Source organism: Sinocyclocheilus grahami, unplaced genomic scaffold, assembly GCF_001515645.1.
Source record: "Sinocyclocheilus grahami isolate Dianchi unplaced genomic scaffold, SAMN03320097.WGS_v1.1 scaffold40.1, whole genome shotgun sequence".
In the NCBI taxonomy this organism is placed as follows: Eukaryota; Metazoa; Chordata; class Actinopteri; order Cypriniformes; family Cyprinidae; genus Sinocyclocheilus; species Sinocyclocheilus grahami.
This window is the reverse complement of record NW_015505219.1, coordinates 990,363-1,013,213: the sequence shown is the minus strand read 5'-3', so window position 1 is coordinate 1,013,213 and position 22,851 is coordinate 990,363. Positions and strand designations below refer to the sequence as shown.

The 22,851-nt window shown below is 37.8% G+C and overlaps 2 protein-coding genes across 7 annotated transcripts; both read left to right on the top strand.

The window, feature by feature from the left end:
- The first annotated feature begins 66 nt into the window (after window positions 1–66).
- On the top strand, window positions 67–4,594 carry LOC107582045 (uncharacterized). 2 transcript variants are annotated; one of them, XR_001608896.1, is made up of 3 exons: window positions 67–564; window positions 2,394–3,871; window positions 4,466–4,594. XR_001608896.1 is itself a non-coding variant. In XM_016267750.1 (2 exons), exons 1-2 carry the CDS (start codon window positions 268–270, stop codon window positions 3,687–3,689), a joined length of 1,590 nt encoding a protein of 529 aa, XP_016123236.1. In that variant the 5' UTR covers window positions 67–267; the 3' UTR covers window positions 3,690–4,393. The 2 variants fall into 2 exon arrangements, 1 of the variants encoding a protein (XP_016123236.1); XM_016267750.1 differs by lacking the exon at window positions 4,466–4,594 and having other exon boundaries at window positions 2,397–4,393.
- Window positions 4,595–6,272: 1,678 nt separating this feature from the next.
- On the top strand, window positions 6,273–21,736 carry LOC107582043 (valine--tRNA ligase-like). Of its 5 annotated transcripts, none has more exons than XM_016267747.1 (33): window positions 6,273–6,295; window positions 8,088–8,432; window positions 8,632–8,775; window positions 9,527–9,731; window positions 9,935–10,050; window positions 10,164–10,239; window positions 10,332–10,432; window positions 11,028–11,155; window positions 11,377–11,541; window positions 11,649–11,730; window positions 11,889–12,008; window positions 12,142–12,250; window positions 12,333–12,421; window positions 12,525–12,615; window positions 12,720–12,844; window positions 12,972–13,075; window positions 14,419–14,577; window positions 14,661–14,751; window positions 14,836–14,941; window positions 15,063–15,133; window positions 15,752–15,877; window positions 17,261–17,365; window positions 17,479–17,547; window positions 17,648–17,726; window positions 17,950–18,077; window positions 18,204–18,359; window positions 18,482–18,644; window positions 18,909–18,964; window positions 19,551–19,662; window positions 20,597–20,775; window positions 21,103–21,252; window positions 21,363–21,427; window positions 21,715–21,736. In XM_016267747.1, exons 2-33 carry the CDS (start codon window positions 8,088–8,090, stop codon window positions 21,722–21,724), a joined length of 3,825 nt encoding a protein of 1,274 aa, XP_016123233.1. In that variant the 5' UTR covers window positions 6,273–6,295; the 3' UTR covers window positions 21,725–21,736. The 5 variants fall into 5 exon arrangements, with proteins under 5 accessions (XP_016123233.1, XP_016123235.1, XP_016123231.1 ...); XM_016267749.1 differs by lacking the exon at window positions 6,273–6,295 and adding an exon at window positions 7,329–7,406 and having other exon boundaries at window positions 8,638–8,775; XM_016267745.1 differs by lacking the exon at window positions 6,273–6,295 and adding an exon at window positions 7,329–7,406.
- The last annotated feature ends 1,115 nt before the right edge of the window (window positions 21,737–22,851 follow it).

Here is a 22,851-nt window from a genome sequence, read left to right as displayed (position 1 = left end):
GCAGGTAGTCTTTAAGGCGTGTGAGAGGTGTGTGCACTGGTTTGTGTGCATTATAGCAATACTAAAATGAGGTGTAGTCAGAAAGTGTGATTTGGAAAGGGAGGGATGGATGAAAGAGAGTGAGAGAGTGAAAGGGGGAGGGATGAAGAAGGTGAGATTGTGCTCAGACTCATTCTGCATAGCCGAAGAGAGAGGGGAGAGAGAGAGAGCTGCTAGTTCAGCGCTGTTAGCTGCAGTCTCTGCCTCGTTGTACTGAGGGTTTCAGCCATGCTGTTTGCTCTGCCCAGACTTGCTGTGTTCATTTCTGCAGTGCTGTTTAATGGTGTTGTGGTCCAGGCAAGTACACACACGGATCTTGATCCAGGTTTCTTCCAGTGTCAAGAGTGTTTTTTCAGAGGCACACCTCCACACTTATTGTCTGAGCTGGGTTTGGAGCAGAGGTGTCACAGACATCTGACCGGACGGCCTTTTGCATCGCTCTATAACACCAACTGCCAAACCACCGTCTATACAGCCCTTCACTTCAGCTTGAATAATGGATGGGGCAGAGAAGAGCAGAGCACGGTGAGACAGTGTTTTTCTCTCCCTTAGTCACTGTCTTGGAGCTTGTATAGAGTTCAGAGGAAGATTTGAGCATATATGTTTGCTAAAAATGCATTGTTGTGATGAAGTGTTGGTTGTTATCTTATGGGCAGAGCTATTGTACTGAATGAGTGTAAGCACAGGTTATAGATGTCTGACTTTTTGACCGCGGAGTCTTGCTAAACAACATTCATAAAATTTTCTGCTGATATGCAAGTGTACAAGGCTGTCAAGTCAAGTAGAAGAGAAACATCTTACCATTTCATGGATAATTTTTAGTAGGATCAATATCATGGTTCTTATTTTTGTCATTTCTATTAATTTATTCAAAAACATAAAAAATGTAATTCATACACTGACACCGACTCAAATACACCAGTGATAAGCATGTTTTTAATTTGTACTTCAAAAGTTTTTAAGAACATTATTTATTTATTATTATCAACAATTTGTTTGGTTTCCTTTTTAATATACAGATTAAAAACGCGCTCATCATAGAAGTGTTGTATTCCACTGCTTGAACGAACTGCATTTAAAAACATTTTTTTTATATTTAAATATATACATATTTACATAGAATAAATGTCTAATAAAATTGCATTTTAAAAATATTTTTACAAAATTGCTTCATTTCTTACTACAATTTGGAAAACATGTCTGCAAAATCAGTTGTTCTGCAACCAACATGCAGAAAACAAACAGGAAATTACATCATAGAGAGCATCCCTGGAGACCCTGTGTGTCACGGCCAATAAGTCTCCTAAAATACCAGATAATTGGACCTTTTCATGACAAGACAAGGTTAATTCTGGTAGTAAAATGCCATGTGGTGCAGCTCCCCAGCATCTAGCATCAATATATGTGGAATTCGTGGCCTAATGGTTAGAGAGTCGGACTCGTAACCCAAAGGTAGGGGATTGTAGGTGGGGGGAGTGAATGTACAGCACTCTCTTCCACCTTCAATATCACGACTGAGGTGCCCTTGAGCAAGGCACCGAACCCCCAACTGCTCCCCGGGTGCCGCAGCAAAAAAAAAAAAAAAGGTTGCCCACTGCTGCGGGTGTGTGTTCAACGTGTGTGTGTGTTCACTGCTATGTGTGTGCACTTTGGATGGGATAAATGCAGAGCACTAATTCCGAGTATGGGTCACCATACTTGGCCACGTCACATCACTTTCACTTTTTTCACTATATAGATTACATTTCAAACTTTTTCTTAAGATTTTTAATTTCTTTACTATGGCCACTCTTACAGATTGATGTTATACAGAATGCTAACAAACCCATTAAGACAATCTGACTGCCTCTTTTTTTTTTTTTAACAAGGCTATTCATGAAACTGACTCAGAACAGGTTGTTTCATTCAGTCACACCTCAAAATCTAATTGGTCTCTATCAAAAAAAAAAAAAACTCACAATTTCAAATTGTTTGTGTAAAGAGAACATTCTGTCATTATTTACTTACCCTCATGTCATTCCAAAACTACATCTTTTTATCTGGGGAACAAAAAGAAGATATTAAAAAAAAAAAAAAAAAAAGTAGTGAAGGATCAGTGGGGTCCATTGTTGTTTGGACCCCAACATTCTTTAAAATATATATCTTTACATTCTGCAGAAGAAAATCATATAGGTTTGGAATGACATGAAGGTGAGCACTGTAAATTAAGTTAGAATTTTCACTTTTGGGTGAACAGTCCTTGAACAATGTAAAATATTGTGCAGTTTTGTCCATTTGTATTGTGGAGAAATGCATTTTAGTGTATACTTTTGCAATTAAACAATTAATTGTACCTGTCTTTTTTACCCTATCAGCAGGATGCCAAAGAAGAGCTCAATGATGACTCCCCTGTGGCCATCCCAGCTCTTTACAGAGGAACCACAAATGAGACCCCATCACCCCATTATAGCTACCCTCTTCTGAAATGGGATGCCCTGACAGCAGAGTTTATACGGAGCTCCGTCATACCAATGTGTTCAAAGACAAGCGGAGAAATGTATGTGCAGATTGGTGTGGGTGGGTTTAATGAGTGCAGGGGGAAACTGTTGTGGTCAGCAGTGTGCTGTGCTGCATCAGATGGAGATGGTAGTTTCAGTGTTGGGCTAGTAAAGGATGGGGACGTGAAGGTGCTCAGCATTAAGGCTTTGGAGGAGCTAATAGGAGTTACAGGTCTGTTTTCAGGAGGTTGTGGTGAAGTAGGACATCAGAGCGAAGAGGAACTTGCATCGCTCTTGAAAAAGCAACTGAATGGCATCAAAACACCCAACTCTGATGTGCAAAGGGAAGAACACATTGGCGAACACAACTCTCAGGAAGCAGAGACATCAGAATCAGGAATAGAGATAGTGACTTCGGAGCATGTTAATGGTGAAGCTCCAAGCTACATATCTTCTTTGAGCTCAGACATGGACATTCAGGAGAGCACCAATGAGATGGAGAGATCAGAGTCTGTCCTCCTCTATGTTTTGTCTTCCACCGTCTCTCTCCTTTATGCCCCTTTCTCCCCGATCGTAAACAGAGCCATTAACCTTCCCTTCCAGCTAACCTACATTCTTCAGGAAGATCTGGCTGTTCTGGCCTCTGTGCCTGGTGACAGCTACACTTTGGTCAACAACTTGGGCTCAGGAGTGTCTTCTGGCATTTCATGCGTGTTGAACATCTTGTACCAGACAGGAGAAACAAGTGTGTGCACGGCTTACTCCTGCCTCAGTCCGTTAGCCGGCAGCCTGTTCATGGCGTTCCAGGAGGGATTTATAGGGATGGGCACTCTGGCATTGGATTCCTTGGGGATCATGACAGGAACGGTGGGGAATGGATTTAGGATCATCAGGATGACACTCGGGTCAGTCTGGGATCAGATGGTTGATTACCTATGTGCCGTATCCTCAGAAATGGGCCACCAGGTGTCAACAGTGGGAAGTGGGGTTGGCAAACTTACCTGGAGAAGTGGAAGGGGGGTGGGCCAGCTGCTCAAAATTGTGGCATCCATCATCGGTGGAGTAGTGGATAGTACAATATCCAATGTCCAGGAGGCTTTTGGAGGGAGCTCAGGGGAATCATCTGAATTGCAAACACCTGAATTGCTCAAATCTGAAGTGATCGGTGAATAGACTTAAATGCATGTTTATGCTTGTGTTAGATACCTTATTTGCATATTACACCCCAAATAGAGTGCATAAGTTCCCTCCCACTTTTTTCAGCGACCTTGGTTCCGTAAGTATTTTTCCTATATTTTCCCATAGAGAAGTCTTTGTTAAAGAGTTATAAGTCATAAAACCAAACCAACTATGAGGTGAATCATAACATTACAAACTTTGATTTAAAGAAAAGGTATTTGAAAATCTGACTAAAAAGTACAAGACTGTATACTTAACATATATTTTACATTTATTGCGATATATGCATATATGTGCAAATTATGTCATTCGCAGTGTTTCATGGAGGTGGGCAGCCAAATGGTGCAATTTTCTTGGTTCAGTTATCTGAATGGTGGAGATTTCTCTGCAGAATCTTAATGTAGTTTTTCACCATGAATTCCACAGTTGGAATTGATCCTTTAAAAATTAAGTAGAAACAATGCACACTAATGGCTTCAGCAAAGGCATAAATGATATTGATTAACAATCTTGTAGCTCACAGTAGGCCTGTCTTTAAAAAAATTTACACGTTATTGTTAAAATCAATCCCTCTATGGAGATACTGAATGGGATTTTTACTTCCAGAACCTGACCTATGCACTCTGTAGAGTCAGACTGCGCACTGAATATTAACCATATGGCATGTGGTTATGAATCATGAAACCTCTGTTTTAATTTCTGCCTTAAAGTACCTATAAACCTCCTAATGTTTTTAAAAAAGGAAGGTGCAGGGTGGAACCAGCTATGAGGTGAATCATAACATTACAAACTTTGATTTAAAGAAAAGGTATTTGAAAATCTGACTAAAAAGTACAAGACTGTATACTTAACATATATTTTACATTTATTGCGATATATGCATATATGTGCAAATTATGTCATTCTCAGTGTTTCATGGAGGTGGGCAGCCAAATGGTGCAATTTTCTTGGTTCAGTTATCTGAATGGTGGAGATTTCTCTGCAGAATCTTAATGTAGTTTTTCACCATGAATTCCACAGTTGGAATTGATCCTTTAAAAATTAAGTAGAAACAATGCGCACTAATGGCTGCAGCAAAGGCATAAATGATATTGATTAACAATCTTGTAGCTCACAGTAGGTCTGTCTTTAAAAAAATTTACAAGTTATTGTTAAAATCAATCCCTCTATGGAGATACTGAATGGGATTTTTATTTCCAGAACCTGACCTATGCACTCTGTAGAGTCAGACTGCGCACTGAATATTAACCATATGGCATGTGGTTATGAATCATGAAACCTCTGTTTTACTTTCTGCCTTAAAATACCTATAAACCTCCTAATGTTTTTAAAAAAGGAAGGTGCAGGGTGATTTGCAACTCTTTCAAGGTGCTGAGAAATGTTTATGTTTTAAGTGTCAGAAAGATTATGTAATTGTTGTGAAATTTTGGTCGTTTCATCTGACATACAAAGACCTTGCTGTGTCATGGTTTATATTCTGCAATAAAACCTCTTCTCTGTGAGTCATGCTCCCTGTCATTTATAGTCTTAATCTATAGCACAAGACCTTCTTCAAGGTAATCAACGTAAGTCTTCTGAATAACACTATAAACTGCGCAGAAAGGTGCAAAGTTGAGGAAAACATTTTTAATGTACCATCACTTATTATTAGAACAGCACCTGGCTGTAATCTTTTAATATGACGAGTCATTTATGTGAATAAAATATGATTATAAAGTGAATCCTTTATTAAGTGGTTTAAAATAAAAATGTATGTATAACATACAAATATATTGCACCATACAGGTTCTTAATATTTAACTATAGCCGATTTTTCCCATTCTTGTGAGGAGTTTTCACAGATCTCCAAATATGATACTTGTGTGAGAGACTCCCATCCTAAAATTTAAAAGGTACCTAAATTCTTGCAAGACCCCAGTGCTGCGAAATGTATGTTATTATATCTAAAATATTACTTGGAAAAAATGTCATATTTAATTTCCATTGTTACATTATTATTTTTTCCCTACTCATTGCAGTGGGCTACTGTACTGTTAGATGTATTTATTTATTTATTTACCTTTTGAATTTTTTACTCATTTATTTTAACTTGCTTTTATTTATTTCATTTTTAATCGTATTTTTATTTATTTTTTTGTAAATTTTTTACCACAGTTTCTCTAAACTTTCTCTAAACCTAGCACTCCCTTGGGGTCCCCTGGGGGTCCCTGGACCCTAAGGCTTATGAAATTAAATTTGTGGATATTACATTTGCTCATCAAAATAATAACATTTCAATTGTTGTCAATACTTTTATCTCTATATTTAAAAAATAATAATGTTCTTAACTGGCAACGTTAAAGAAAAGATAAGCAATCTTTCCATTATTTCATTTGTACGCTGCCTATCGGTTCTCATTTCCAGCGGCTTACATCATAACGTTGAGTGTACAGTAATTGTAGCTAATAGCGCCTCTATCGGAGACTTTAGGCTGTTACATATTTATTGCGTCAGACGGATGCGCTTTGCGACTGGTTACATCACTTTACGGCAGCGCTGATGAAGCGTTGGATTCTCTGCATGCTGGAGTTAGGCTGACGTTTCCCCACTGCTGCCTATAGGTGAGTTACTAATGATAGTTAATAAGACTTAAACAAATACAGATACTGCTGTATTTATGCTGATCAACACAACACAATATGTGTATGTCTTATATTTAATTTCTTGACTTTTGCAGTGATAGCTCTGCTGCAATGAACAGATCATGCGTTAGCCAATTAGCCGGTCTATGTTTACGTCAAAATACTAAAGTTATTATTGAAACATTGCATTATAATAAAAACATATAAAGGTTACTTAGTAAAAGAGTTTATTACGATTTTAAAATGAATAAAATTACTTAAGGAATCTTAATTTTAACTATAGCCGATTTTTCCCATTCTTGTGAGGAGTTTTCACAGATCTCCAAATATGATACTTGTGTGAGAGACTCCCATCCTAAAATTTAAAAGGTACCTAAATTCTTGCAAGACCCCAGTGCTGCGAAATGTATGTTATTATATCTAAAATATTACTTGGAAAAAATGTCATATTTAATTTCCATTGTTACATTATTATTTTTTCCCTACTCATTGCAGTAGGCTACTGTACTGTTAGATGTATTTATTTATTTATTTACCTTTTGAATTTTTTACTCATTTATTTTAACTTGCTTTTATTTATTTATTATTTACTCATTTATTTTAATCGTATTTTTATTTATTTTTTTGTAAATTTTTTACCACAGTTTCTCTAAACTTTCTCTAAACCTAGCACTCCCTTGGGGTCCCCTGGGGGTCCCTGGACCCTAAGGCTTATGAAATTAAATTTGTGGATATTACATTTGCTCATCAAAATAATAACATTTCAATTGTTGTCAATACTTTTATCTCTATATTTAAAAAATAATAATGTTCTTAACTGGCAACGTTAAAGAAAAGATAAGCAATCTTTCCATTATTTCATTTGTACGCTGCCTATCGGTTCTCATTTCCAGCGGCTTACATCATAACGTTGAGTGTACAGTAATTGTAGCTAATAGCGCCTCTATCGGAGACTTTAGGCTGTTACATATTTATTGCGTCAGACGGATGCGCTTTGCGACTGGTTACATCACTTTACGGCAGCGCTGATGAAGCGTTGGATTCTCTGCATGCTGGAGTTAGGCTGACGTTTCCCCACTGCTGCCTATAGGTGAGTTACTAATGATAGTCAATAAGACTTAAACAAATACAGATACTGCTGTATTTATGCTGATCAACACAACACAATATGTGTATGTCTTATATTTAATTTCTTGACTTTTGCAGTGATAGCTCTGCTGCAATGAACAGATCATTCGTTAGCCAATTAGCCGGTCTATGTTTACGTCAAAATACTAAAGTTATTATTGAAACATTGCATTATAATAAAAACATATAAAGGTTACTTAGTAAAAGAGTTTATTACGATTTTAAAATGAATAAAATTACTTAAGGAATCTTAATTTAGTGAGATCATATTCTACATATGATCTGACAATGTTATTTAGTCAAGTACAGTTTATTTGTCATTTGCACAATTAAAGCAAGTATGACGAGGCTCAGATCACAAAATGAAATGTATAAGGAAAGCAGAAAAGTGTGATATAAAATAGTTGTAAATATTAATATCTTAAAGGTTTTGTTAATTGACAAAGAATATTGACATTAATCTGATACTTTTGCTTTCATTTCCGTGTTAAAACTCTGTGGTTGTGTGGTCACGTACACAAAACTAGAAATTAAAAGCAATTCATAATTCATTTTAAGAGAGTTTTACAAAATATTTATTTTCTGAAAAAAAAAAGAAAAAAAAGAATTATTAATTGACATGGCTCTCATATCTCTCTGTCAGATGGACACTCTATACATCTCTTCCCACCCTGATGACTTCAGGAGTTTGTTGCCCTTGATCGCTGCTGAATTCTGTCGATCTCCTCCACGGATTGTCCATGAGGACCCTCCGGCTGAGGTGGCCAGATCTCGCCCTGCGCTGGTCTTAGCTGGCGTGGGGGGCACAGTGCTCACCGGTGCTAATGCTGTGAGCTGGTACCTGGCAGCAGCGGGCAACCGGACAGGCAGCGAGAAGAAACAGGAAAGTCAGGTTTGGCAATGGCTGAGCTTTGCTGAGAACGAGCTGACGCCGGTGGCCTGTGCTGTGACATTCCCTCTGCTGGGGATCATGGGGGTTGATAAGAAGGTATATATTTGTCTGTAAGGGCCCATATATGATCAAAATGCATTATCACCTGATGCTCTGATTGTCAGTGTGCGTCATGTGTTGATTGATAGCCAACAAAAGGCACATTGCGAGTACACAACTCTCTTAAATAAAAAGAGATGATGCACTATTTTTTATTATTACATTTGATGTAATATCAATTGATCTTTTATTTGAGCTTCAGCAGAGTTCCAGAGCAGAGCTGCTGCGTGTTCTCAAAGTTCTAGACGAGACTCTAGCACCGCGGACGTTCCTCGTAGGAGAGGCTGTGACTTTGGCAGATATGGCTGTCGCTGTGGCAGCACTCCTGCCATTCAAATATGTGAGTACACATCTGTACGCCTGACCACTTTAACTCTTTTATATTAACAGATTGTTATATTCCCATTTAGATTCTGTCATCATTCCAAACCTACCTGTATGTATTTCTTTCTTCTGTGAAACAAAGAAGACATTTTGAAAAATGTTTGAACTGTTTTGGTTGTGCAATGAAAGTCTGTGGAGTCCTGAAGAAATGTTGCATGACATTGACTTCCACTGTATGGGCAGAAAACACCTAGACAGTTTTCATCTTAATAGAAGAAAATCATACTGATTAATGTTATTTTAGTATTATTTTACCTTTTATAATACCTACATATTATTTATAAATATTTTGAACAAGGTTGTTAAAATGTCTGTTTTAGTTAATTGGTTATGTGGTTTTGTATATATATTTCTTTATTTGTTTATATATATATATGTTTCTTTATGGCTTTAATTCATTTTTATTTAGGTTTTTGCAATTTTAGTACTTAAGTTTAAAATGATTTATTTCAGTTAGTTGCCAAGGCCAACATTTCTAATTTTCTAAAGGTTTTAGAAGTAGGTTTTTCGTGTAATATTTACATTTAGTTTATTTTAGCTTTATTTCGATTAATCAAAAATAGTATAAATAGAAAACAGTATAAATTTAGTAGTTTTAGTTCTACAATTATACAGGTTTTAAAATTATATTTAATTTGTTGTAATTGGTGTGAAAGAATAATTGATTGATTGATTCCTCATTATTAGTATGTTTGTTTCATTTGAAGGCATTGGAGCCTGTGGACAGGAAGTCATTGGTGAATGTGACCAGATGGTTTAATACCTGTGTGAACCAGCCACAGTTCTTGAAGGTGTTGGGTAAAATCTCACTGTGTGAGAAAATGGTGCCTGTGACACTCAAACCTAGCCCTGCTGTCAGTGCCACAGCAACTGCTGCTTCTGAAGCTACACCAGTCGGTGCATCTGCTAACGGTAAGAATGTGTGTGTTTTGAAGAATGGTATTCAGGAATAGTGTTTTGTGTGTATTTTACGACCATTATAATCTAGCAGATTGAAATATCAGCTCATATTTTCTTGTAACTTCAGAGTGATTTTATTCTTATCACAGTCTGTATGACTTTTAGGAGTTGTCTATGTTACCGCTGAATGATTTTGTTTGATTTATTATTCTCAGGTCCTCCTAAAACGGAGGCTCAGCTGAAGAAAGAGGCCAAGAAGCGAGAAAAGATGGAAAAGTTTCAGCAGAAGAAAGAGATGGAAGAGAAGAAGAAGATGCATCCTCAGACTGAGGTTGAGTGATGAGCCCAGCATCTTATTATCTTATTAACACTGACACAAAGAGAGAGAGACAGACAGCTGAACTTGCCGTAATGTATTGTTGCAACTTCTGTCTCCTCCAACAGAAAAAGGCCAAACCTGAGAAGAAGGAACTGGGTGTGGTCACCTACAACATATCCACGCCACCTGGAGAGAAAAAAGGTGTGCTTTTGCTTCCGTTAGCAGTAATTGTATTTTTCAGATTTGTAATGCACCCGTCTAGTCATTTATGTGTCTCCCTTCATGTGTTTCAGATGTCCTGAGTCCTCTGCCTGATTCTTACAGTCCTCAGTTTGTAGAAGCGGCCTGGTACTCCTGGTGGGAGAAACAGGGCTTCTTCAAGCCTGAATATGGGGTATGACATAAAAATAATCAAAAGTATTTGGTTCATCCTGATACTCTGTAGGTACACTTATCATTCAAAAGTTTGGGGTCAGTTAGAGTGATTACTTTTTTATTTTTTTTATTCAGCAAGGAAAGATTAAAATTGATCAAAAGTGACAGTAAAGACATTATACTGTTTATAAAAGCAAAAGATTTCTGTTTAAAATATATGCTGTTCTTTTGAACTTTTTGTTCATCAAGGAATACTGGAAAAATGTATCATGGTTTCCACACAAAAATAATTACCTTTTTCATCATTAATAATAATAATAATAAGGAATCAGCACATTAGAATGATTTCTGGAGGATCATGTGACACTGAAGACTGGAGTAATGATGCTGAAAATTCAGCTTTGCATCACAGGAATAAATTTAAAATATATTCAAATAGAAAACTGTTCTTTTAAATAGGAATAATATTTCATAATATTACTGTACTTTTTGAGCAAATAAACACAGCCTTGGTGAGCGTAAGAGACTTATTTGAAAAACATTTAAAAAATGTTACCGACGCCAAACTTTTGAATGATAGTGACCATTTTTTAAAATGATATTTCTGCTTCCAGAGGAAGAATGTAAGTGAGCCAAACCCATGTGGAGTGTTCATGATGTGTATTCCTCCACCTAATGTAACCGGATCCCTCCACCTTGGTCACGCCTTGACCAATGCTATTCAGGATTGCCTGACAAGATGGTAACCAGTCATAATTCTTATAAATATTAGTTATAAGCCATAATGTTAACTTATACAGTAATTATAAAACAGACAGGCATATTATTACTAATAAAGCATAACAAAGTAAATTCACTTCAGATAAGCCCAATATGATAAATTACAGTTGAGGAGTGAGCTTTGACATCATGCATCTAAAGTAATGATGTGTGAAATGGGTTTGCGTTGGTGTGATGATGCAGGCACAGGATGAGAGGAGAGACCACACTGTGGAATCCCGGCTGTGATCACGCTGGTATCGCTACACAGGTTGTGGTGGAGAAGAAACTGATGAAAGAGCGAAAGATGAGCAGACATGATCTCGGAAGAGAGAACTTCATCCAGGAGGTCTGGAAGTGGAAGAACGAGTGAGTGTGAGAGGCTGAGGAGAATTCTGGAATGGAGATGGATCATTAAATAATTAATTTAGCTCCAATTATATGAACAAATTTCTCTTCCTTTCGGTGTCGAACAGAAAGGGAGATCGCATCTATCACCAGCTGAAGAAGCTGGGCTCTTCTCTGGACTGGGACAGAGCTTGTTTTACCATGGATGATGTGAGTACAATGCACAAAACCCAAACATGCCTTAGTAAAGATTTCATAAAACAACCCCATTCTGGTTTTTGTTAACAAACTTCGCATTACTAAGCATTAAAGTGTAACTATTTAATGATGGCTAGTCTGTAATCATGTGTAATACCCTCTTCTTGCAGAAACTGTCGTTTGCAGTCCAGGAGGCGTTTATACGTATGCATGAGGAGGGTGTGATCTACAGGAGCAAGAGACTCGTCAACTGGTCCTGCACTCTCAACTCTGCCATCTCTGACATAGAAGTACGTTCATATCTGCTCATGTTCATGCCGCTGTTGGGGGGGGCGGGCCGCCCCCCTAATATAATGGCAGGGGAAACACTACAGTCACCAAGACTCTTTGTACTGAGGTCACGTGATGAGTTTTGTGTTCCAGGTTGATAAAAAGGAGCTGATAGGGCGAACTCTTCTTCCTGTGCCAGGTTATAATGAGAAGATTGAGTTTGGAGTGCTGGTGTCCTTCTCTTACAAGGTCGAAGGATCAGGTGAGAGTGGAGTCTAGAGAAATGAGGTTAGATGCGCTGACGAGATATACAGACATTTTTTAAATTAAATGTTGTTCTGCAGATGAGGAGGTGGTAGTGGCCACCACACGTATTGAAACCATGCTCGGAGACACAGCTGTTGCCGTCCACCCTAATGACTCCAGATATCAGGTGACACAACTTTCCTTTTCCTTTGAGAGGAGTTCCTTCTCAAAACTGTTTTTCTGAGTTAAATGTTCGAGTTAAATTCACTGAAAACCTCTTTTCTGTCCAGCATCTTGAAGGAAAGATGGTCGTTCACCCATTCTGTGACAGAAAGATGCCCATCGTGTTTGATGACTTTGTTGATATGAGCTTTGGAACAGGTAATACATGTTTCAAGGACAGAAACTTATTTTCTCTGAGATTGTCTTTCAACCTGGTGTCTTCTGGGTCCGTGTCCAGTTTACAGTGCAGTGTCGTTGTACAGGTGCTGTGAAGATCACTCCTGCTCATGATCATAATGATTATGAGGTGGGAGAGAGACACAAACTGCCCTTCATCAACATCCTAGATGAAAATGGCCTCCTCATCAATGTTCCTCCTCCATTCCTGGTAGGCACACACATACTGTGATACTATATTTTACCCTATTTAAACCAGGTATTTGAATCTTGCCACAGACATGATGGTAAACTGATTGATTGTTCTTTGAATAATCTGCTTTTCTCTGGTGTTTTAGGGAATGAAGCGCTTTGAGGCAAGGAAAGCTGTGCTCCAGGCTCTGAAAGACTTAGGTCAGTTTAAGGAGGTCAAAGACAATCCTATGGTGGTGCCCGTCTGCAGGTTAGACACTAACTCACACTCAACTCCTTAATATTCAGCAGCTTTCAACTAGTGCAGTGGTTCTCAAACCTGTCCTGGAGTCTCCCCAGCCCTGCACATATTGTATGTCTCCCTCATCTATCACACCTGATTCAACTCATCAGCTCATTAGTGGAGACTGCAAGACCTGAAGTGGGTGTGTCAGATATAGGGAGACATACAAAACGTGCAGTGCTGGGAGTACTTCATGGAGAGGTTTGAGAACCCCTGAACTAGTGGATCATCTGGTCTGATAAGATTGTGGACAGAAGTAAAAAAATCAATGCTGAAAGCAAAAATGATTTACTAAACTCCCCACATGCACCTAGATGGTCATGGACAGGTGTGTAGGAGACAGTACAGCCAATGGAAACATAAATGACAATTCATATAGCTTGCAAATCTTTATTTGAGAACAGTAATCCTTGTGAAAATTCCTAGTGTAAACTTATGTCGTGTAAAATTATGTAAAATATGCCATTTAATTAAAATTGTTCTCTAACCAAAATGTTATACACAGGATTTTTTATATTATTATTTTTTTAAAAGCAAAACATGCTACTGTTCAAAAGTTTGGGGTCAGTAAGATTAAAAACAGCAATATAGTGAAATATTACAATTTAAAATAATTGCTTTATATTTTAATATATTGTAAAATGTATTTTATTCCTGTGATGACAGCTAATTTTCAGCAGTCATTACTCTAATTTTCATTGTCGCATGATCCTTCAGAAATAATTGTAATATGCTGATGTAGTGCTCAAAAAACATTATTATCAATTTTAGAAACAGTTGTGCTGCTTAATATTTTTTGGGAAGTTCAAAAGATCAACATTATTTAAAATAGAATTGTTTTGTAACCTTATAAATGTCTTTGTCACTTTTGATTAGGTTAATGCATCCTTGCTGAAAAAAAATTATAAATTTTTTTCAAACAATCTTATTGACCCCAAACTTTTGAACGATTGTGTGTAATTGTTTAGTTTAGTGAAATAAATAGATGAATTAGCACCAAAATACCATATTTTGAATGGATGTGCAGACAAGTCTGTCACCTGATAGAAGCTAGCGAAATCATGCAGATGCCAACATGAACGGGTTGCCTGACATCTTTCATCTGTAGACCATAAACAAAACTACATAAAAATTCAACCCATTCTATAATTATTACAAATTAATAAGTTATAATTTATGAATAATGTATTGCAGCTTATTCATAATTTATGTAGAAATGCCATCTAATCTTGGAATAGACAATTATTTTCATTTCAGCTGTTATATTAACATGTATAAGGGTTTTCAGTATGTATATGTGTGTTTCTCAGCCGTTCTAAGGACATAGTGGAGCCTCTGCTGAAGCCTCAGTGGTACGTGGACTGCAGAGAGATGGGAAAGCAAGCCGCAGATGTCGTCAGAAATGGAGAGCTCAAGATCATCCCTGACCACCACATCAAAACCTGGTTCAACTGGATGGATAACATCAGGTGACCCATCTATCTCAGCTCAGCTGTTCTCTGCTGGAGTTACTGTTTTTTTTCTGCGTGTGGTAATGCTTTTTGGGTTTCAGGGACTGGTGCATCTCACGGCAGTTGTGGTGGGGTCACAGGATACCAGCGTACTTTGTGACTGTGAATGATCCATCAGTCAAACCAGGCGAGGTGAGCAGAGCCAAATGCAGCATGCAGTATGTGCGCTGGATACACACAGATGGTGGGAATTAAGATGTTGTTGTCTATGTTTAGGATATGGACGGACATTATTGGGTCAGCGGCAGATCACAGGAGGAAGCCAGAGAAAAAGCTGCCAAACGCTTCAATGTCACCGCAGACAAAATTTCTCTGCGCCAGGGTACGAGTCTTACATACATATGCTCTCATTACAACCGAGTCATTTTATCCTCCTGTTTTGCTTATGCCAGTATTTACCCTCTGGCGTCAATAAAGCATCTTTCTGTCTGTTTGTGTTTCAGATGAGGATGTGTTGGACACTTGGTTCTCTTCAGGGATCTTCCCCTTCTCCATCTTTGGCTGGCCCAATGAGGTCAGATATTAATACAGCACACACACACACACACACACACACACATGTCGCGGGCAGCATGTAAGACTGTAGTGGCAGTATTTAGTCTAAACTCAGTCTAAATGTGTTGACCTAGGTCGTGTGATATCCCTTATCATATGATATAAATATGAGACAAAAACTTATACAGGGGCATTTTTTTGCCCCAATATCTTAAATTTTAGGGGCATATAACTGCATTGTAGGCTACATCACGCAGAGAGTTGTTGCCCTGCATAATGTTTGTCAACAGTCAACTGTATGACATGTAAAATGACATGCAGGTCTGGGGTGGGGCGGGTGTGTTAATTGTGTTAACATATTTTAATCACATTATTTTTCTGTAACTAATTAATTAAATTAATGTGCTAAAACGACAGCCCTATTTTTTTATTTAATAAAATAATATGTAATTGATTATTATTTTTTTTTTTAAATGTTACATTTAATTTAATTTGACAATTTTAAAATATGATATTTTTCCTTTTTTATGCAACCACTGCAATGTGAATATATATATTTCTAATGATATATTTTGATTACATAAGCATTATATTATACCTGCACTGATTGTGTAATTTTGCAATTTCTGTGTGTTAGTCAGAGGATCTGAGAGTCTTCTACCCAGGCACACTGTTAGAGACGGGCCATGATATTCTGTTCTTTTGGGTGGCTCGTATGGTCATGATGGGCCTCAAACTCACTGGAAATCTACCTTTCAAAGAGGTGGGTGTGTTGATGTGTGTGCAGGGTTTCAGTGGGTCCTTAAGCAGTCTTATATTTAGTTGTATCAAATTTAAGGTAATAAAAAGTTTTAAATGGTACAAGAAAGTCTTAATTATTATTTCAAGAGGTCTTAAATTTGGGGACAGAAAGACAAGAATTGCAATATGGCTTAATGTGATGATTAAACTTCAAAAGGTTATGATTACATTGAATAATATGAGCGCTGCACGCTTCAAAGGGTGCGTCTCAATCAGCTCCCTAGCTCTTGAGCTTGTGAATCAGTATATCGTGTACACGAATCCAGTCACTGGTAATTACCCTGGCTCACTGCACATTGGGACAGTGATAACTCTGGCGACAAGACTGTGTACGTACAACGTCAATAGACAACATTGTAGAATGTCACCGCTGGATTTAATCAACAACAGGCAGGCATTTCTTTTTGATATTATTTTGTATTCTCTTTAAACACATTGACAGGTCCTTACAACATTTCAGCCGAAAATTAATTATAAATGTTAACAAGATGTGTTCACTACCTGTCTAGCGATGTGTGTTTATGCTTAAATATACTAATAAAACAAATCTTCTATCGCGTGTCATTATGTTTATCGAGTTGGCTTGTGTAATTTATGTTGTTCTGCTGCTTTGTGTACTGCAGTTAATAGGAAAACTGCTATATTTCTGCCGTTCCGTAAGTGCCATCTGCTGACAGAATAATAATTAGCATTTTCAATAAGCCTGTCTGCTGTTTTAGTTCAGACCACTGTGAAAATCAACCCATGTTTTTACGCTGCAAACATGCAGAGTTGTAAATGTGAACTGGTGGATTGACAAGAAGATAATGCATTATAAAAATCTAAACAATTAAGACCGTAAAATATATTTGTTATTTAATTAATATAATAATCGATAATAGTTGTTTAAATTAATATAATAATTGATACTTTTGACTCGTCCATTTTCTTAAAAATGGTTTAAAGGCTGAAATGTGAAGTTAATCATTTTATAAAACATTTTGTTTTTGTGAAAACAAATCTGAACCGTAACTCATTCTTTTTACAGTCATTTTTAATGTTTAATATGTTACCATAGACATTGCCCTACCCCGCACATGTGGTATTAATTTTATTTGTGCAGGTCTTTAAAAAGGTCTTAAAGTCTTACATTTGAGCTTAAAAATCCTGCATATACCCTGTGTTTGTGTATTTTTTTCTATATTATTTATTTTATTTTTGGAGCTTGTAGAGCTACAGAGTTTAAAATTAGTGTCTAACAGACTGCTGAACTTGTTCTCAGATGTATCAAGCTGCGTCACTGCAATCAAAGCTAGACTAACTTGTGTTTCGTAACTTAGTGAGTAAATCTGATGTGTTTGTTCAGGTGTACCTGCATGCAGTGGTACGGGATGCCCACGGAAGGAAAATGAGCAAGTCTCTAGGTAACGTCATCGACCCTCTGGACGTCATCACTGGCATTTCACTGGAGGTAAAAAAACAACAACAGCTCTTCCATCAACACAACATGGCTACATAAGGTGTCATTGCACAAAATTAATTTGAGATTTGTGTGTGTGTGTGTGTGTGTGTGTGTATGTGTAGGGTCTTTATGCTCTGCTAATGGACAGCAATCTAGACCCTCTGGAGATTGAGAAGGCCAAACAGGGACAGGTATTACCCGGTTTCTTGAGATTCCTTGAAATCTTTTGTTACTGTACCTTTATCTGCTGCTATGCTTCTCTATGACATTCTGTTTGTGTTCGCTCTGTAGAAATCCGACTATCCCAGTGGAATTCCAGAATGCGGGACTGATGCGCTCAGATTTGCTCTGTGTGCTTACACCAGTCAAGGTAAAAAATACAAAAATTATCAAAAGCATAACTACATTGACCTGTTCGTTACACTAGTACACAATAGTAGTTTACACAATATTATTGTAGTACACAAATATTATGAATTTATTAGTGTACTTTACAAATACAGCATTGAAGCTCCTTTAAGATTAGTTCAAGATATAATAAGGTACATGGTTACATAAAGTATTATTTTGTGCTTTTTGTTTATTTCTCCCAGGCCGAGACATTAATCTGGATGTAAACAGGATTCTGGGATACAGGCATTTCTGTAACAAGCTGTGGAATGCAGTGAAGTTCGCCATGAGGACTCTGGGAGAGGAGTTTGTGCCCTTGGTGAAAGCTCAGGTAAGAGAGAGATGGACAAGGAGGAAGTGAAAGATAGATGGAGGATGTGTCAGGACATGTTATGTTCGGTACTTGCAAACTTCTACTCTGTGATGTATTGTGTGTATATGATTCTGTGTCTCTCAGCTGTGTGGCAGTGAAAGTGTGTCTGATCGCTGGATTCTGTCCCGTCTGAGCGCAGCAGTAGCCCTGTGTGATAGCGGATTTCAGGCCTACGATTTTCCGACAATCACCACTGCCATCTACAATTTCTGGCTGTACGAGCTCTGCGATGTCTATCTGGTAATGAATACATCTGCTTTTGGCCTCTTCATTTGTATATAAAAATTTTTCTTTTTTGTACACATTTATTTGTAATAATTTTTGGGGGAGTTTGATTTTTTTTTTTTTTTCTGCTGTTGTAGGAGAGTGTGAAGCCGGTGTTGAGCAGGACAGACTCAGAGGGACAAAAGCAGGCGGACATCTGCAGACAGACTCTCTACACCTGTTTGGAGGTGGGACTCCGCCTCTTGTCTCCCCTCATGCCTTTTGTTACTGAGGAGCTCTTCCAGCGATTGCCAAGAAGACATGCTCAGGACAGCCCTCCCAGCATAAATCTTTTTTGTACACATTTATTTGTAATAATTTTTGGGGGAGTTTGATTTTTTTTTTTTTTTCTGCTGTTGTAGGAGAGTGTGAAGCCGGTGTTGAGCAGGACAGACTCAGAGGGACAAAAGCAGGCGGACATCTGCAGACAGACTCTCTACACCTGTTTGGAGGTGGGACTCCGCCTCTTGTCTCCCCTCATGCCTTTTGTTACTGAGGAGCTCTTCCAGCGATTGCCAAGAAGACATGCTCAGGACAGCCCTCCCAGCATCTGTGTCACACCTTATCCAGAAACATCAGAGGTGAGCAGTGGTCAGAGGTCAAGGGTAATGGCAGTGTTTTCTAGTATCTAGGCTGGTAAAAATGTTACTCTGTTCTGATAAAGTATGTCACAGGTTGTCACATCATGCTGTTGGCAGGAAATCCTTGTTATTTACCTCAGCCAATGAAATTTCTGGTGGATTTGAGTATTCAGTTAGTAAAAAGTCATACTGTGTGCATATGCAAGGCTGTCAGATCTTCCCAAGTGCTCTACTTGCTGATGAAGACCTGAATCCAATAACAAGAATTGTCTGGGGGGGGGCAAAATTGAATTGAATTGTAGATCCAGCCAAAATGAAAAAACAAAACAAAAAAACAAACAGTTTATTAATCACAATATAGTCTTTGATGTCCCAACTATAATGAGTTCTTTTGAGAGTTTTATCCTGGATCATTTTTCATCATTCATTGAGGGGAATGTAGTGGAATGTGAAGGTGACTGGAATATAAATACACTTTGAAACTTTAAAGTTTAAATGAAATATAAAGCAGAGAGAGGAAGCTGTCTGAACGAAATGCATTCTGTGGTGGTTTCTGGTGTAAATGGTGTGTTTTGTTTGTTTGTAGTTCTGTTGGCACAGCGAGGACGTCGACCGTCAGATGGAGTTTGTCATGTCTGTGGTCAAAACCATCCGATCACTCCGGGCCGATTACAACCTGACCAAGACCCGTGCTGACTGTGAGACATCACACAGTACACTGCACACTCATCTCAAACTGACTAGATTCAGCAGGGATGCACTGATTCAAGGCCTAGGTCAATATTTGTACTTATATGGACCATTTCAAACAGAGTGGGAATCTGTCTGATGTGACTGATTCAAATGCAGTGCTGGATGGTCATAAAAATGAGTGCAATATTTGTTAGTTGTTATCTGATATTCAGTTGTTTTTTTTATTAGTCAATATTGGATTGTTTAAAATAGATTTTTTTTTTTATTAAGAAGAAATTGTGTAGTATTTTATTATTGGCCATGTACAGTACTGTTCAAAAGTTTGGCGTCAGTAGGATTTTTTTTTTTTTAAATAAAGCTAAAATATTGTGAAATATTATTCCTATTGAAAAAAAACCTGTTTTCTATTTTAATGTATTTTAAAATATAATTTATTCTTATGCAGTTGTCCTGCTTAATATCTTTTTGTTGAAAACATTTTTGTAGGATTCTTTGATGAATTGAAAGTTTAAATAACAGCATTTATTTGAAAAAGATTTTGCCGTTTTTTAAAAAGTGACAGTATTTGCTGTCACTTTTGATCAAATTAATGCATACTTGCTGAATAAACATTTTTTTGCTAAAAAAACAGATAAAAAATAATGATCATAGTAATATCATAAAATATATCAAATTAAATGTATAATATTAAAATGTATTTTAGTATAATGTGTTGCATAAATGTGTTGCAGTTCATGAGTTTAATTACAGAATAACAAGGCAAAAGTTGGTGCATCCCTAATTTCAATATTACCCACACAACACACACACATGCTGAGGTTTACACAACCTACTGACCTTATATGGTATTAACATATGAGAACCTCACAGTCTTTGTGTATTATATTTTTATTAGCAGACACGTGTGTAACTCAGTGTTGTTTTATCTCTCTGTATCAGGTTATCTACAGTGCATAGACTCTGATACTGCTGCTCTGGTCCAGACATACAGTCTTCAGATCCAGACACTGTCTTACTCTCAGGCTATTTACCCAGTGGTAGGGGGTGACAGCACTATCCCACAAGGCTGTGCGGTGGCCATCGCCTCAGATAAATGCACTGTTCACCTCATGCTAAAGGTAAACTGTCTTCGAGAATGTTGTTTCATGACAAAAGCATCTTCACTTGCACTAATACACCTGAAGGAGATTTATTCTGGTTGTTATAATCCCCACCACAGCTGCCAAATACATTAATTCATTTAATCAACCGGAAAGGGGGAGCTAAAGTTAATTTAAATATGATTCTCTTAAAATAACATCATCACATTCTCAGCACCCAATCATCTGGTTTGGCTTTGTGTCAAGAATTAATTTCCCCCTCCTACAGCATCACATTTTAATGAGTGTAATGAGCTTTCTGTGTCGGTAAACATGCTGGTTTCTAAATCCTTTTCTGCAAATCAGGGTTTGATTGATTTGGAAAAGGAGCTCACTAAACTGACAGCAAAGAAAGGGGAGCTGGAGAAACAGATGGAAAAGATGAAGGAAAAGATGGCCAAGAACGACTACAAGGAGAAAGTTCCTGTTAAAGTGCAGGAGGCAGATGCTGAGAAGGTGAGTAGGATGGAGGGGAAGCAATTTGTCTGAGAAAATGGTCTTAAATTACAGTTTTATGCAGTTGCTTGTCTTGGAAGAAAAGTGCAACAATTTTATTTTCTTTCCAGCTGAGGCAGAATGAAACCGAACTGCAGAAAGTGAAGGAAGCCATCGAGAACTTCAGAAAGATGATGTAACAACTCGTTTTTTTTGTCATTTATGAATTTTTCCATTCAGATTTTTTTGTTCTCTCGGTCTAATGTTTGTCAGTCCTGCCTACTGAACAATAATGTGAAGCTTGAAATGAAGCTTTAATAAACATCAACCTTAAATGGAAAATTATGAATTTTGTCTTTTGTTTAATTGTATTATAAAGTCACTAAGCTTTATAACTCACTATATATAAATACATATGTTTATACAGTGGGTATAGAAATGAATCGCACCCCTTTAAAATAATCACATTTTGTTGCTTTGCAGCCTGAAATGAAGACGGACACAGTTTTTGTTTTATCCAGCACTATTTACCCAGTGCAACTTATAACATCCAAGTGAAAGATATAACACCAACATGATTAAAAATCAGAATTACTGAGCTGGAAAAGGATCACCCCCTCCTAAAAATGACTTGTAAACTCAAGTCAGGTGTAGCTAATCACCTTCTCAATGGCACACAAAGCCATTTGACTTTCAACTGTGATCAGCTGTGGTCATTTTGATTAGCTCAGCATGAAAAGAGCTTTCCTGGAGCATTTCAGTCCTTGCTAGTGCAACTGAAGCAAACAATCAACTATGGGCACCCATCAAAAGATCTCCGGGATAAAGTTGTGGACAGGCACAAGTCAGGAGATGGATACAAAATTTTTTTCATAGGCTTTACCAATGCCTAGAAGCAGTGAATCTGTTATTAAGAAGTGGAAGGTATTTGGTACAGACCCTCCCTGGATCAGGAGGTCGCTAGATGAAAGAGCCAGGAGGAAACTGGTCAGAGAGGCGACCAAGAGGCCTACAGCAACTGTGAAGCAGCTTCAGGAATTTATGACAAAGAGTGGTCATTGTGTGCATGTGACGACAATATCACAAATTCTCCACAAATGTGGCTTATATGGGAGAGTTGCAAGAAAAAAGCCACTCCTCAAGAAAGGCCACATGCAGTCACGACTGAGCTTTGCCAAAACGCACCTTGAAGATTCTGAGGCAGATGAGAGTAAAATTTAGTTATTTGGCCTCAACACCAAACGATATGTCTGGTGGAAATCCAGTACAGCTCATCATCCAAGTAACCGCATTCCTCCAGTAAAGCATGGAGGTGGTAATATCCTGTAATGGGGGAGTTTCTCTGCAGCAGGGACTGGCGCACTTGTCAGGATAGAAGGAAAAATGGATGGGGCAAAATACCGTCAAATTCTTGAGGAAAATCTGCTGCCCTTTGCCAGAAAGTTAGTTGTCAAGGGGAAGAAGGTTCACCTTCCAACATGAAAATGAGCCAAAGCACACAGCAAAACTGAGCACACAGTGGTTGAAGGAGAAAAAGGTGAATGTCCTTGCATGGCCTAGTCAGAGCTCAGACTTAAACCCCATTGAATCTGTGGAATGACTTGAAGACTACAGTCCACA